Raw genomic sequence first — 16,168 nt, 5'->3', positions numbered from 1 at the left:
TGTCAAAATTTCTTTGTACACACTTCAAAGCTGTTTTAAAAAATGAGTATTCCATTAAGCCTTGATAATAGAATTGCAGATAAACTATGTACAAAATGTTTAGACTAAGGACATTGGAGTACTTTGCTATCTATAGACTGCTGGATTTGATTTGCCAAAATATTGTTAAGGAATTTTCTATTTTCTATTCGGGTCATGATGGATATTGGTTAGTAGTTTGTTTGTCTTATTTTCTTCTTGTAATGTTTTTCTCCTCCACTTATTAAACAGGTGTAGTTAAGACTGATTTTATCTCTGCCTTAAAATGGTTAACAGAATCCACTAGTGCAGTGGTCAGCAAACTGCGGCTCACGAGCCACATGCGGCTCTTTGGCCCCTTGAGTGTGGCCACGAAGTTTCAATCGCACTGTCTGTGCGCACCCGCACGTGGTATTTTGTGGAAGAGCCACACTCAAGGGGCCTCAGTTTGCCGACCACTGCACTAGTGAAATAATGAGCCTGAAGTTTTCTTTGTGGGACGGTTTTAAATTATGCTCCTCTAGGATTGTGGGAGGGAAAAGGGAGGATGGGAAAACACACACAGACATGCGCGCACACATACATCCACCCCATGCCTACCTATCATGCCTATTACCATTCCCGGAAGTCAATGACACCAGGTAATACGGCTCGTCACTCATAAAAGCAAACATGTGAGTCTATATTCTGGAACATTTGCCTTAAATTAAATACCAGAAAGTTACAAGGCTGTATCTCTGATTCCACCAGCGTTCATACCAAACATGAAATGGTCAAACAAGAAACTGTAAGTTCTACCTTCTGGCTTTGAGGCCCCTCCGCCTCCTCCAAGGCCCCGTCCTCTTGCTGGTCGTAGTCGGGGCCCCCCAGCATCCTGATTCTCTTCTCGCACTGCTTCTTCGCCACCGTCAGTTGGTTGATGTACCTTTTCATATTCCTGGCCCTCAGGAGGTCAGCTTTCATCGCAGCAGTTTCTTTACCTTGAAGGGGAGGGGTGGACAGGCCCGGTCAGAGCACAGGGTGAAAGAGGAAAGCAACAGCTCCGAACCAGGTTACTGTCAGGTGCAGGCCATTCTGAACAACGGTGGGTACTGAAGAATAGGGTGGGACTGGACGGAATAGGATAGAACTCATGCTAAACATACACGTACTCTCAATAGCAATACCATTAATTTTTAACTATGTCCCTGACAAATCTTACTCAGTGTAAACCACGTTATAAACCTCCTCTGTCAACACGATACTCACAAACCAAACCGCTCCGCATGTTTGCATGGATACACAGTTAACCCCTGACCAACGCGATTCCACCTGCAGGGGTCTACTCCTATGTGGATGTTTTACAACGTTTTAATTAATTTATAAAAAAGACTAAGCATTGAGCACTACCTTGTGGAAAATGGCCTGCTTTGCCTACACAATCTGAAGCAGGGGTTGGGGTGGGGGGAAGGCTTTGTTAGTCTTGCGTGTTTCTTCACGGGACAGAAGTGAGCGGGTTTCAACGCTGATGAGAAAGGACCTCTAGGGGAGGAGGAGGGTGACAAACAGGGGAGGGAACCCAGGAGGCAGGTGCAGAGCCTGGCTGTGGGGAAGCCGCCTCCTCCACTGCACAACCGGAATGGATGCGACACCAGCCATGGGGAGTGACAGCCAAAGCGGAAGCAGCTCCCCCACGTGGATTCTGTTTTCCTGGCGGAGGGAGAGAGCGAGGCTGCCTGCTTAGAGGGAGGTGGTGAGCGTGAGGGTCAGCGGCTGCAGGAGCAGGCAGTGAATGTCACAGTGGAGAGCAGAGAGCAGGCTCAATTCCGAAACCCCTGAGACTGCTGGGCAGTGCCCGGCCGTGGTGACCCCCACACAGGTGCTCCCTGGCCGGGCAGCTCACGCCAGTGGCGAGTTCTCACTCCTTGGCTTAGACTGGAACTACCCCAATAAAAGAAGGGGGTCTGTGCTGTTTCTTGGTGCCCCTCAAAGTGGAGAGTAAGAAACGTTTTATTTCTCGACTGGAGCCCTCCAATTCCCCAGGGTGATCATTCCCTCTCATGTCCACTTCGTCAGTTTCTACAAATGCTTAAAACAGGACCCCAGCAGGCCAAACAGACTAACTGAAAATATTCAGACAAGCACCACAAAACGTGTTATCTTTCAGAAACAGCTTTTCCAGGGTTTAGCACAGGCCATTACAGACTCCAAGGCACTAGATGGCCTGGCAGGAGGGCCTGGCAGATATTATAGACGTTTCCTCACATGGTGCTCAGATCTTTCATTTGACATCCACATGGTTTCTCAGCGGGTCCTGTGCTTGGCTGACAGCGAGGCCCAACTGAAGAACTCAGGAATGCAGCTTTCATCTCAACAGGAACACCAGTATCGCAGAGCCTCCGGTGGGAAGATCAGGGTGAAATAGTCTACCCCCAGATTAGTCTATGCAAACTAGGAAGCGCTGTGTGTGCCTCTAAACAAATAGATGCTTGGAATAGCTAATTTTTCAGGGGAAAAATTATTTTTCAACATATATCCTTAAAAATCAAAATTGTGTGCATAGCATTTAAATTACCCTAAGATTGGGGATAAAAAATACTTTTCACAAAATAAACCTAGAACATATTTTAATTTGGAGTGAAAAGAGGCTAATAAAGAGACATACTAGTACATGGAAGAAACTGAACACATTTACTGACAATCAAATTCTTCTTCTCCTAGGAAAGCTATAAAAGCCTTTTTCAAATACAAAAACTAGAAGCAGATTCCAAAGAAAAGGGAGAATAAAAAAGAATAAACCTCCCTCTAAACCCAGCTGCAGGGCAGAGAATATTCTGGTGTTCTGCTTGAATGATACCTTCTGTTTGTTAAAGAGCAATCCTATGCCATTGTCTGGGCACAAGCTTGTTCCTAACAAATGCAAATGCAGCCTGCTGCTTACAAAATCCTGTTTATTTTTGCCTCAGAAAATTAAAGCCACGGTTCAGGGCTAAATGCTAACATGGCCTCATGTAGCCCATGTGCCTGTCATGCAAAAATCCTTTTGATACAAATGAATACATGTCTTTGTAACCTGAAAACTCATTTAGCCAAGAAATATTCAAGTCAAGAAATGTATAGACAAGTGGGTATGTGGCGACCAGTGTGGCCCAGCTGGCTCAAGACAGATTCATATGGCTATTTCTCTGTAAGGCCTTACGTTACAGGGCGCAATGTGAAAAAACCATCAATCATACAACATTGAATCTAGCTTTTAAAAGAAGGCCAAGACGATATGCAGTGGCAGGTGAAACTGGATGGCAGTGGCTCTCTAAATTGGTGCCAAGATGAACACACAAGTGATACAATATTCTAAAGCTATCTCTACATATAAAAACCTAAGCAACCGTTCAACCGTCCATGACACGCACTGACCACCAGGGGGCAGACACTCAATGCACAGGCATGGAAACATGGAACAGACTGATGAATCTCAGAGGGAAGGGGGGAGGGAGGAGAGTAGGAAGAGATTAATCAAAGATCTTATATGCATACTAGAGGCCCGGTGCATGGATTCGTGCACTGGTGGGGTCCCTCAACCTAACTTGTGGAGATCAGGCCAAAACTGGCTCTCCAACATCCCCGAGGGGTCCCGGATTGCGAGAGGGTGCAGGCCAGGCCGAGGGACCCCACGGGTGCACGAATCTGTGCACCAGGCTTCTAGTTAATTATAAATGTTTACTAGAGGCCCAATGCACAAAAATTTGTGCACTCGGGGGGGGGTCCCCCAGCCCGGCCTGTGCCCTCTCACAGTCTGGGACCCCTCGGGAGATAACGACCTGCTGGCTTAGGCCTGCTCCCGGGTGGCAGAGGGCAGGCCCAATCCCTAAGTGCAGCCCCTGGTCAGGCTCAGAGCAGGGCCGATTGGGGAGTTAGAGCGCTGCCCCGTCATGCACAGAGCAGGGCGGATCGGGAGGTTGCAATGCCACCCTCAGGGTAGACTGATTGGGGGGTTGGGGCACCGCCCCCTTTTACACTCAAGGCAGGGTCGATGGGGAGGTTGCGGCGCCACCCCCTGTCACGCACAGAGCAGGGCCGATCAGGAGGTTGGGGCGCTGCCCCCTGTCACTCACAGAGCAGGGCCAATCAGGGGGTTGGGGCACTGCTCCCTGTCACTCACAGAGCAGGGCCGATCAGGGGGTTGGGGCGCTGCCCCCTGTCACTCACAGAGTAGGGCCAATAGGGGAGCTGGGGCACCGCCCCCTGTCACGCACAGAGCAGGGTCCATCAGGGGTGTTGGGGCTCCGTACCCTGTCACGGACAGAGCAGGGCCGATCAGGGGGTTGAGGAGCTCCCTGCTGTCACACACAGAGCAGGGCCAATGGGGAGGTTATGGCTCTACCCTGTCACACACAGAGCAAGGCCCGTGGAGGGGGGTTGGGGCGCCACCCTCTATCACCCATAGAGCAGGGCCGATCAGGGGGTTGGGGCACCGCCACTGTCACACTCAGGGCAGGGCCGATGGAGAGGTTATGGTTCTACCCTGTCACACACAGAGCAGGGCCGATCAGGGGGTTGGTGCGCTGCACCCTGTCACACACAGAGCCGCAGGGCAATCGGGGGATTGGGGAGCTCCCCCCCATCAGGCACAGAGCAGGGCTGATCAGGGGGTTTGGGCGCTGCACCCTGTCACGCTGATCCCAGTGCCGGGAGCCTCATTGCTCCGCTGATCCCGGTGCCGGGAGGCATATTACCCTTTTACTATATAGAATAGAGGCCTGGTGCACGGGTGGGGGCCGGCTGGTTTGCCCTGAAGGGTGTCCTGGATCAGGGTGGGGGTCCCCACTGGGGTGCCTGGCCAGTCTGGCTGAGGGGCTGAGGGTTGTTTTCCCACTGGCAGTTGACTAAAAGCTCCCAACAGCTCGTTTTCTTTTTTTTTTTTTTTTTTATTCTGGGCCAGCTTTAGCTCTGAGGCCTCGCTGCTGAAAACATGGATACAATGTTGCGGTCCGGGGCTGACTGAAAGCTGGTTTTGTTTAGCTTCTTATTTGCAACATAGTAATAGTTGCTTAGAGTTGCAGTTGAGAGTCCAGCAAGTGAGGCGGGGAACGTTGGAGTCTGCAGTTCCTGGAGGAAGCAAACCTCCCTGCTCGCTTCAGTGCATGGCTGCCGGCCGCCATCTTGGCTGACAGTTAATTTGCATAAGGATACGCTGATTAGCCAATGGGAAGGGTAGCGGTCGTACGCCAATTACCATGTTTCTCTTTTATTAGTGTAGACTAGAGGCCCGGTGCACAAAAATTTGTGCACTCAGGGCGGGTCCCTCAGCTCGGCCTATGCCCTTTCACAGTCTGGCACCCCTCGGGGAATGTCCACATAATGGCTTAGGCCTGCTCCCCGGGGGATTGGGACTAAGCTGGCAGTCAGACATCCCTCTGGCAGCCCGAGAGCCCTAGGGGGGATGTCCACTTGCCAGCAGGGAGCAGGCCTAAGCTGCAGTTGGACATCCTTAGTACTGCTGAGGAGGCAGGAGAGGCTCCCACCACCACCGCTGTACTGGCAGCTGTCGGCCTGGCTTGTGGCTGAGTCGAGCTCCACCTGTGGGAGCGCACTGACCACCAGGGGGCAGCTCCTGCATTGAGCGTCTGCCCCCTGGTGGTAAGTGTGTGTCATAGTGACCAATCATTCCTCGTAGTTTTGCTGTTAGGGTCAATTTGCATATTACCCTTTTATTATATAGGATTGTTTCTTCTCCTAGATTGTCTAGATTCTACTGAGGTCAAAGCAAAAGGAAATGGATTCATTTGGGTTCATTTACTGTAAAGGACACTTGAATTAGACATTAGGGAACCCTTTTATAGACATTGGCTATAAGGACAACCCAGCAGACCTGTGACCAACACCATAGAGTTGCCTATTGTAGCACCTTCTACCCATGATGCAGTTCTTCCTTAAGCAAGTGGAAGGCTTGCAGAGAGACAAAAACACCAGGGCACAACTGTTAGGTACTATCTCTAATGAGGCAAAGGAGGGTGAAGTAACTTACAATGCAAACCAGCAACTCCAGAAACAGCACAAGTATAAGTGGATGGAAATGCCACCCCTATATTTTTCAGGTATTAAAAAATGTCAATCGCAAAATATTTCTCTTTTCTTATAACACCGCTCAAATTCCAAAGCATATCCTAACAACAGCACCTCCTCGGGCTGGGTGCGGAATTCACTTGCTGACACAGGTTTCTCAACCCCAGGCAGTACTGCCGACCTTTGGGGCTGGTTAACTGTTGTAGGGCTGTCCTGTGCACTGCAGGATGTGTAGCGGCATCCCTGGCCTCTACCACTAGGTGCCAGTAGCATCCTCTCTCCCAGATGTGACAGCCAACAATGTCTCCAAACCCTGTCAAATGTGCCAGGACCCCTAACATAGTGCTTCACACCACTGAGCAGCACTGACAGGGAGGCAAACCCCTGTGGGGTGGAAGGACACAGGCCACGCACTTGCCCTTCCCCAACTCCTCAGGACGCCGGGTCCGCTCACACCCCAGGCAATCAGTAAGGACGTAGGGGACTTCCTCCCTACAGGAGCCTCCACTCCTCGTCTATATCCATGCTGACAGGTGAACAAGCCTTTGAAACAAACCCCCTTGAGAGGAGGGCGCAGGGCCCAGGTGTGTATTGACTTAGGCACCGGTTCAGTTTCCAGATGAGAAACGGTGCTTGACCACTTGGCAGCAATTCTCAATAGTTAACTTATCGTCGCACACTTCTTCAAAGTTACCCGAAGATCACCTCCAAGGCTGGCCAGGAAGGAAAAGAGACTTCCCTTGCTTCTCAACTTGAGGCCGGTAGGTTCTTTTTTTTTTTTTTTTTAAGAACAAAGGGGGTTCTTACCACACCAAACACTTGAAATTTCCTAAGTGTCCCTGCACGTCTGTGGAAAGTACACTTGAGTAATAAGGAGAAAGGACAGCAGGAGCGGATGGCGGAACCACTCACATTATGATGGAAAAAACCACAGGGCGCCAGCCCTGCACGGCGGGTCAGGGGTCTGACAGCACCCCTTCTATTCCTTCCTTCAACTGTATCTAGCACTGCCTCTGGTCAAGGCCCTCCAACATGTTTGCAATACACTTTTCCACACATTCAATTACCAGGGGAGCCCTGCTCTCGAATGAGAACAAGCTGAACAGATCTGACATATATGCTCCGAGCACAGATCTGGCCCATATAACCTGTCAGTTTTGAGCATGGCTCTCATGACATCTGCCTGGTTGAATGAGCAGTGTAGTGGGAAGAGTCCAGGACTGAAAATCGGGAGACCTGGGTTCAAGATCCAAACCTATATGGCCTAACTGGTAGCTTCTAGTCACACAGCACAGTGCTGAACATCTCTGGACCTGAGCTTTATTTGTATAAATGCAGGTGTTAGAATCTGTGATGACTGAAGTTTTCCTGGGGGACAGAGTTGACAGTAGAGTTGCTTATAAAATTACAAGACTATAGAGAGCTTAACAGAAGTGCCCCGAATCTCCCAAGGGAGAGAATGAGGGGCAAAGAAGGACAGTGGAAGAGACATGAGGTACTGGAGGCGGCAGTTCTCACAGTATGAGGGCCAGACAGGGAGAGACGCTGGCGATGGCGAGGGCCCCTGTAGCAGTGGCAGGGAACCAGCCTGCAGTGTTCTGTAAGGTTAGGTCATTCATAAATTAGAAACACAGCTGGTTGAAGCCAAGGTTGCAGGTTCAATTCCTGGTCAGGGCACATGCAAGAATCAACCAGTGAATGAATACATAAATGGGTAGAACAAGTCAATGTTTCTCTCTCTCTCAAATCAATAAATAAAAATTTTAAAAAATAAATTAGGAACTATTTGTTTCGAATTATTGCAATGGCAGAAAGTCAGATCACATCAAAGCATTAGAAAGGACCCTGAGGCAATTAGCTCCCTTCGTTCCGGCAAGGACACCTTTAAATCCCAAATCAGACAATGACGCTACATATTATCTTTATAAAAATAATTCCTGATGGAAAGCATTAGGGTTCTTATTAACGAGTAACTGTGTGTGTGTGTGTGTGTGTGTATATATATATATATATATATATATATATATATAAATTATAAATATATTCCGAAGTTCTTCTACAGCCCTACTATAGTCAATTCCAACACTGTTTACGTATACCCTAAAGAAAAAAAGATGCACAATTTTGCCAAAGCCTCCCCATCCATCCTCCCCCGCAGCACTTCCAAGGGTGTACTATTTATAACAGCAGTCTCCAGCAGTCTCAAATCACATCACGTCCCTTGCTGTAGTCGGCTGGATAAACATGACTCTGAATCACCTTAACTATTCTTGATAACATATCGGGATTCAGAAGAGCAGAAAAGAAAGCTTTGAAGGAGCTGAAATACGGGGCTTATTCATAGCACAATGCAGGGAAAATCTAGCATATGTCCCTTTATCACTAGAATTCCTACACTTGGCCAGTGTTTTAGTCCATTCAGGAGACTAGCTGCCCCACATTTCTGGGCAGCTGTCACCAGAAATGTATTTCTCACAGGCCTGGAGGCTGGGAATGCGAGACGAGGGTTCCAGCATGCACGGGTTCTGGTGAGGGACCCCCTGGACGTGCTTGCAGACGGCCACCTCTGGCTGTGTCCTCAACATGTGGAGGTTAGGTCCCTCTGGGGACTCTTACTGTGAGAGAGCACTAACCCCACCCACCAGGGCTCCACCCCATGACGTCAGCACCTCCCAAAAGCCTCGCCTCCTCCTACCATCATATTTGGATGTCAGAATTTCAACACATGACCTTTGGGAAAACACAAACCTTCAGACCATAGCAGCCAGTTACTATAATAGACCATTTCTCAGCGACGCTGGCTGTTGTAATCATAAATAAAGAGCTAGAGAGTGGTACTGAAGCGCAAACCTGAACACATCAATGGCTCTGCATCAGAGTGTGTTTCCTGGGCGAGCAGCACCAGCATCGCTGGGGGACGGGGAGTGACGCACACTCTCGGGGCGCTCAGGTCCACAGAAGGGTGCAGGCTGGGTGGGCCCCGCAGTGTGCATTTTAACCAGCCCTCCAGGAGACTCTGGTGCACGCTATGTTTGAGAACCACGGCTCTACAGGGTTAAGTCCAAACACGTTAGGATAGCCTTTCAAGCCTCATCTCTCCATCACATGCCAAGTAGCAGCTCAGTGTCTCACCTGACACCACCCAAGCACAGGAGGCTGTTCCTCAACTGCCTTCTTCATCTGTGCACAGGTACCCATCACCCACATCCCCCGGACCAGCCCAGAGGGAACAAGAGCCACTCAACCCTTCTGAGTCAACTCCGTTACTCTCCAGGGAAAGCCTTTCCCCACCTCTGTTCAGGTGCCACTACTGAATCCTGAACACGCCACTCGCGCTGCATCACCAAACTGCACTGTGATTTATGTGCGTCTGCCTGTCTCCTCATCAGACTGTGATCTCCTGAAGGCCCGGGACAGCGTTATTCACTGCACAGCTGTACCTACACAGAGTGGCCGTGTTTGCTGGATGACTGAAGACCTACTTCTGGTGACTCAGATATCTTCCAGAGCACATTCTCCACCGACACGAGGATCCCGAGAAGCCTCAAGTGCTACTGCCATTCCACTCCCTCTCTCTGTAAGTCACTCCAGCCATGAGACCTTTCCTTTTCCTCCGTGCACCCCGGCTGTTCCTCCCGCCTCCTGTTCTTTGCACATTCTGTTTCTTCTTCTTCTTGGAATGCTACCCTAGTCCCTATATCACTCTGCCGAGATAAGTCCTACTTCTCCTTTGCATTTTATCTCAAATGTCTCTTATCTGATCACAACCCCACCTCCTCTGATGCTGGGTAGATGAGAGAGCACCTGAGTACATGACAGATAACGACAGTACGTGTCAGAGAAGAAATGAGCAAGGGCGACTCGGAGGAGGTTCCTGACGTACATGGATGGATGGGGAGGCCCTTCACAGAGACAAGAAACTACAGAAGATGACGAGTTATGTGGGACTTTGATGTGGACATTCTCTCTTGGCAGCAGAGCGAGCTGGCCACTTCCTCAAGGTCTCAGAGGGGACACAGTCAGGAAATTCCTCCCAGCCTGCTATATGGCATTTCTTTAAGTCCTCAAAGTATTTTCAGTTACATAGAATTTCTTAATCATCAATGTTTATGATTGAAAAAGACATGCCAGAAACATCTTTAATGCAGCAACAAAACTGTATTTATAGCAGATATACACCACATTCATAAGTAAAGTTCCCATCTCCAGGTTGAAACCTAAATATTCTCAGGAGGTCCCATCTGTTCATTCTTTTCTTAAACCTCTTCAGTTTCCCAGTCACAGAGAATGTGGAAATAAGGGGAAACAACATTGGAAATGACACTCCTTAGAACAGTACACGCAGCATCATCACGTGGTCACTGAGATGCGAATGATCACGGCCGCCCTGTCTGCCAGGCTTCAGGAAAGGGACGCAGACAGGTGGGCTTGTGGGAAGAGGTTAACATGCAGGCTGAGCTCTTTTGTCTGATGATATTTTCAGTCTTTAAAATGCAAAGATTTCCAAAAACAACTCAACAATTATGTTTTGTGAAGCCTTTAATGCTAAAATTCAAATGTTCCTTAATGATTTCTACAGGGGGAAAACACACATGTTTACCTGGAAATAAATTAAAGATCAATTTGAGCAGCAATGAAGCATAATGGCTAGCTGGACCAGTTTATAGATATTCAACTAAAAAGACGATGGGGAGTGCCAAATTTGATCTTTTTTTATAAAAAGTATGTACACACATTTTAATAACTCATCAGTGAGGCAAGGTGGTATTATGAATCAGGGAAGTCACATCAGACCGTTAATACATTGTTCTCCTCTAACGGTGGGGAACAGAGCATCAGCTTTGCAAAGATACTGGACTTGGAGACAGCAGAAATCGAAGATCATTAACTCTTATCTCTAAACTAGAGGCCCAGTGCATGAAAATTCGTGCACTGGTGGGGGGGTTCCCTCAGCCTGTCCTGCCCCCTTTCAGAGTCTAGGAACCCTCAGGGGATGACTTAGGACTGCAGTCTGGCCTCTCTCTGCGGGAGTGACCGGGAGGATCAGGGGAAGGCGCTGCCCCCATCACCCCACTGCTGCTGCCAAAGCCAGCCACGGGGGCTGCTAACACTCAGACCTCACTTCTTAGCATTGGCCCACCCTCTGCCCACTTGTATGTGTGTGTGTGGGGGGGGTGATCTGAGGCCAGGCCAGCTGGGGGAGGGGCTGTGGGAGGTTGAGGCACCTCAGTCGCTCCCCTTCCAGCCTCTGTGGAGGCTCCGGGACCGAGGGCTGCCCTGCCTCTCCTGGCGCCGCTGCGGAAAAAGGAGTCATGCGGTATGGGTGGGACTGGCCGGGGCCCACCAGCGCCACCCACCTCTCCCTTGCCGCCAGCCCTCACAGCTGCTGTGGCTTTGTCTGGAAGGATGTCTGGTCTAATTAGCATATTACCCTTTTATTAGTATAGATTGGCAACTTCCAAGTTTTTCTCTTCAGGGTTGCTCTCTTTCCACAGCTGAATCCCAGCTGAGAAATGCCAAACAGGCACTTCACCATCCTCTGTGGTAGTAAATCCAGAGGCCCAATCCAGTGAGCCCTCTCCCCCTGAAGCAGCCCCCACTTCTCTGACTCTCAGGGTCTTCACTTCCTGGTGAGAAACCCTTTATGATCACCTGGAGCACTCAATCTAGACTGAAAGCCGGAGTCTAGAGAAATGAAAGGACTGTCCGGGTTTCACTGGGATGTTAGCAGGGGAAGCTCACGTGAGCCAAGGTCTCCTAACTCCTGTGCTAGCACTTTTGCTTCTACACCCCAAACTTCATCTTGCCAGCCTGCAGCAACGGGGCAGGACAGGAGCAGCTGCAGACCAGAAGTTACAAGCTCAGACTCCTTAACTTCATTTCTCTGGGAGCCACTTCCTCTTCTGTGAAGTCAGCACTGTACTGCCCTCATCTGACTCTTCCCCACATCAATCATTCACCACGGAGACTATTTCTCCTTCATAATCTTCCTTTCAGGCCCTTCCTTTTCGCTACCATATCCAAGTCCGAGGCTGCAATGCCTCACTCTGAGCACTGCACCACCTCCTAGTTTAGGACTCCATGAATGCAGTTTTGTTTGTTCACTACTGGGTCCTAATCACCTTATTAGTGTTCAGGAAACATTACTGAATGAACGCGTTTGTCCCATCTTCTTTACGGGGCTAAGGTGAAGAATTAGTGCCTCTTCCTTTCCTTTTCACACCGCTCCCGCCTTCTGCCAGAGACTCAGACATGGAAAAGTCTATAACCCCAGCTCCCTCTGGCCTCTGCGTGCTGATTAGGAACCAGAGTGCGAGTTTCTTGTGTATGGCCTGCTCTTCCTTGCTCTTCCTGTGCTCTGCTCTCTGTCAGGGACCTGGGGGCACCTGGAGACGGATGGCTGTGTAAAGTCTAGCTGACAAGATGGCAGTGTCTGCTGCCTCTCAGCCACGAACCAAACCTGCTCTGCATTCAGACAGTAAATGTCTGTCAGCCTCGTGTATGAGAAAGGACTAGGTGAGCACCAGGCAAACTCCAAGGCGGAGAGCCATCGCCACACCTCAGTTACTCCTCAGTACCATGCCTGGGCAACGACCTGATCACTTTAAACAAAACAAACAAGGAAAATAAAAACAACATAAAACCCATTTCTTTTAAAATCTACAAGAGTAGAAGGGGACAGCAGGTATTCCCAATTCAAATGCTTAACTAAAGACAAGGTTAAGTAAATTATGAAGCAGCAACTACTAGAGTCATTTAAGTGATCAAAATTATGTTTCAAGACAGAAATACAAATAAACATTAAGATTAAATTTTACTGTGTGAAAAAAGGATGAAGTCATGTTTAGTTTAAAAACAGAACAAAATCACTATCTACCCCATAATTTTAATCTTTTAAGAATTATGACTACAGATGAATAAATTTATAAAGGAACTCAGAAATACCAAGGTTCCTGTTAGGATTAGAATATATTTACTTTCGCCATTGCTGCTACACTGATTGTAAGAAGTTAAGCTATTTAAATGTCAGCCAGAGGAATGCTGGTACCTCACAAGGCTCTGAGCGGAGAGTGCAGACCAGGGACAGGCCTGCAGCCCATGTGACTGAAGAAAACAAACCGTGCTTACCCTTCTGCCTCTTCAGCTGCGGAAAGCTGCTAATGGTCGTTGCCTGGATTATTTCCACTACAATTTGATACCTGGTTTAAAAGAGAGAGAAAGAACAGGTTGAATAGGAAGAAAATACCATTCTCGGGGATACTTTTAAACTGTGTCTGTACTCATCACACATGACACAGTGTGAGTCCTGACCATGTATCATCAAAACCATCGACAGGGACGGAGCACCTGCGCCAGACCGGGTGCGATGCCACGGGCTAGCGGTCTCTGAGACCCCGACGGCAGAATGACGAACTTGCTCCCCCACCCAGAGAGAAATTTGAGGTTATACTCAACGTCTCCCGCATTGGTGACAGATCCTGTTGATTCTACCTCCTGAACCCGCACTGTCCAATAACGTGGGCATGAGCCACAGGTGGCTACTTAGATTAATTAAACAAAAAATCGAGTTCCTTGGTTGCATTAGCCACATCTCAAGTGCTCCATGGGCACGTGGGGCTTGCATATTGGACAGTCTCTGACCATTTCCATCACTGCAGCAAGGTCCACTGGACGACACTGGCCCACAAACTTCACTCACAGCTGTCCTCTGCCCTCCAGCCCCACTGCCGCTCTGAGTGACTGCCCTCACTGCTTCTCACTGGGAAGAGAACTGCAGACCGACAGGGGAGAGCACCTGCAGTGGGACCACGTGTCAACATTGTTTCCGCTCCCCAGGTAATTCTAATGCGCAGAAGAAGTTGACAACACCAGGTAGGTGTATGTGACTAAGAACACCTTTTCTCAGGAAAAATAAAAGCTTACTTTTAAGTGTTGAGGACACCCCTAGAGTTGTGTCTATGGCAGGGGTGGGCAAACTTTTTGACTCGAGGGCCACAATGGGTTCTTAAACTGGACCGGAGGGCCGGAACAAAAGCATAGATGGAGTGTTTGTGTGAACTAATATAAATTCAAAGTAAACATCATTACATAAAAGGGTACAGTCTTTTTTTTTTTTTTAGTTTTATTCATTTCAAACGTGCCGTAGTTTGCCCACGGCTGGTCTATGGTGAGCATATTCAGGTGGGCCTTTTGAACTCAAGTTCTAGTGTTATTCTGTGGGTCCTAACATTCCCTCTGCTCTTGCCCAGCCCACCTTCCTTTCCTCCTTGCTATACACCTGGGTTTCAGCAGGATAATGCCATGCAGCCCTCCTCAGACGGCTTTTGCTCATGCCGTTTCCTTCTGGAAACATCTCCCTACTTGTCCACCTATTCAGATCTTACATGTAGTCCTTCTTCTCTCAAATCTTCCACACACACAACCCTAATTCACATGAGTATTTCTCTTCTCTGAAGTCCTAACTTACGTCTGCTCTATAATAGTACCTATTTAGGTATTATTTTATATTGCCGATTTACAGAGTCACATTTTCACAAACAGTGCTGTGAATGAAGAAAATGGGAGTGCCCAGTCCTTTTCACTTCTGGGCCTAATACTTTTTTAAAAAATGGTAATACATCTGAGCCTAAGACATAATTGTGGCTTTGTGTGTAATAAAGATATGCTACCTTTTTTCTCTCCAACTTGATCATGAGCCTCTGAAGATGAATTGTGTGTTGTATTCTCCTACAGGACCAAGCCTGGAGCTAAACATATGGTAAGCACTTGGTCAATAGTGGTGAGTGCTGTGGACTCAATGTTTGTGTTCCCTTCAGATTCATGTGTTGAATCCTAATCTCCAATGAAATGATATTTGGAGTTGGAACCTCTGGGAGGCAATGAGGTCATGAGGGTGGTGTCCTCATAAATGAGACGAGTGCCCTTATAAAAGAGACCCTAGAGAGCTCGCTTTCCACCAAGTGAGACCACAGTGAGAAGACCACCGTCTATAAACCAGAAAGTGGGCCCTCCCCAGACCCCCAATCTGCCGGCCCCTTGATCTTAGACTTCCCAGCTTCCAGATCTGTGAGAAATAAATGCTCCTTGCTTAAGCCACTCTATGGTATTTTTGCTATAGCAGTCTAAACTGACTAAAACAATGAGCTAAATTAATAAGGGTTAGCATCTGTAACACTTAACAGGTACACATAGTATTCTGAAGAATCTGTTCTTTTGATATTCTTAGTGATTCGTGCTCTGGAACAAACGAGTCATCAATGGTACTGAAAAATAATACACACCATCTGAGGAAAGAGTTAATTTTTTAAAATGAATCCATAACATTAAGTAAATAGAGGCCCGGTGCATGAAATTCTTGCACTGGGGGGTGTCCCTCAGTCTGGTCTGCGCCCTCTCGCAGTCCGGGACCCCTTGGGGGATGTCCACCTGCTGGACATCCCTCTTGCAGTCCGGGACCCCTCACTCCTTACCGCCCACCTGCTTGTTGCTCCTTACCACTTGGCTCGCTGCTCCTTAGCGCTGTCGAGGAGGCAGGCAAGGCTCCCGCCACCACCACTGCGTTCGCCAGCCATGAGCCCAGCTTCTGGCTGAGCAGTGACGCCCCTGGGGAGCGCACTGACCACCCGGGGGCAGCTCCTGTGTTGAGCATCTGCAACCCTGGTGGTCAGTGTGCATCACAGCAACCAGTTGTTCTGGTCGTTCCGCTGTAACGGTCGCTTAGGCTTTTATTATATAGGTACCAGCTAACATGTACAGATTCCTCTCATTAGGTACCAGCTACCTGTTTAGATACTTTCATTTACATTATCTCATTTAACCCTCATAATCCGGTGCTGTAATTATCCTGGTATATCCCTCCCCTTACCTGTTGAAATATTATTTGACCTTAAGCACTCAGTCAATGGCCATTCCTCTCTGAAGCTTCTTAGATTCCTGTCTTCTACAGGATAAAATATTTGCTCCTACCCACTTCTTTAGCTCTTCACTCTCTATTTCTGGCCTTAATATCTTGCTTAATATTTAACTATTTATATCCACATGGATCTCTATGCTGGACTATTAGCATCTTGCTGGCAGGTGAAAGAATTCAAGGATACACAACCAATTC

General features: G+C 48.4%; 1 protein-coding gene across 7 annotated transcripts in view; it reads right to left on the bottom strand.

The window, feature by feature from the left end:
- SNX25 (sorting nexin 25) overlaps positions 1–16,168 on the bottom strand; it is a 100,554-nt gene that overhangs the window by 29,518 nt on the left and 54,868 nt on the right. For all 7 annotated transcript variants that reach the window (XM_070408182.1, XM_070408178.1, XM_070408179.1 and 4 more), the window contains exons 6-7: positions 13,189–13,259; positions 817–998 (exon numbers count right to left, since the gene is read on the bottom strand). In XM_070408182.1, the coding sequence (XP_070264283.1) occupies positions 817–998; positions 13,189–13,259 (253 nt within the window). The remainder of the gene's footprint in view (positions 1–816; positions 999–13,188; positions 13,260–16,168) is intronic.

The sequence above is a fragment of the Myotis yumanensis genome, unplaced genomic scaffold, assembly GCF_028538775.1.
Source record: "Myotis yumanensis isolate MYYU_CA2020_CCGP unplaced genomic scaffold, mMyoYum1.0.hap1 SCAF_3, whole genome shotgun sequence".
Lineage (NCBI taxonomy): Eukaryota > Metazoa > Chordata > Mammalia > Chiroptera > Vespertilionidae > Myotis > Myotis yumanensis.
Note: the sequence above shows the minus strand (reverse complement) of the source record. Positions and strands in the feature narration are given on the sequence as shown.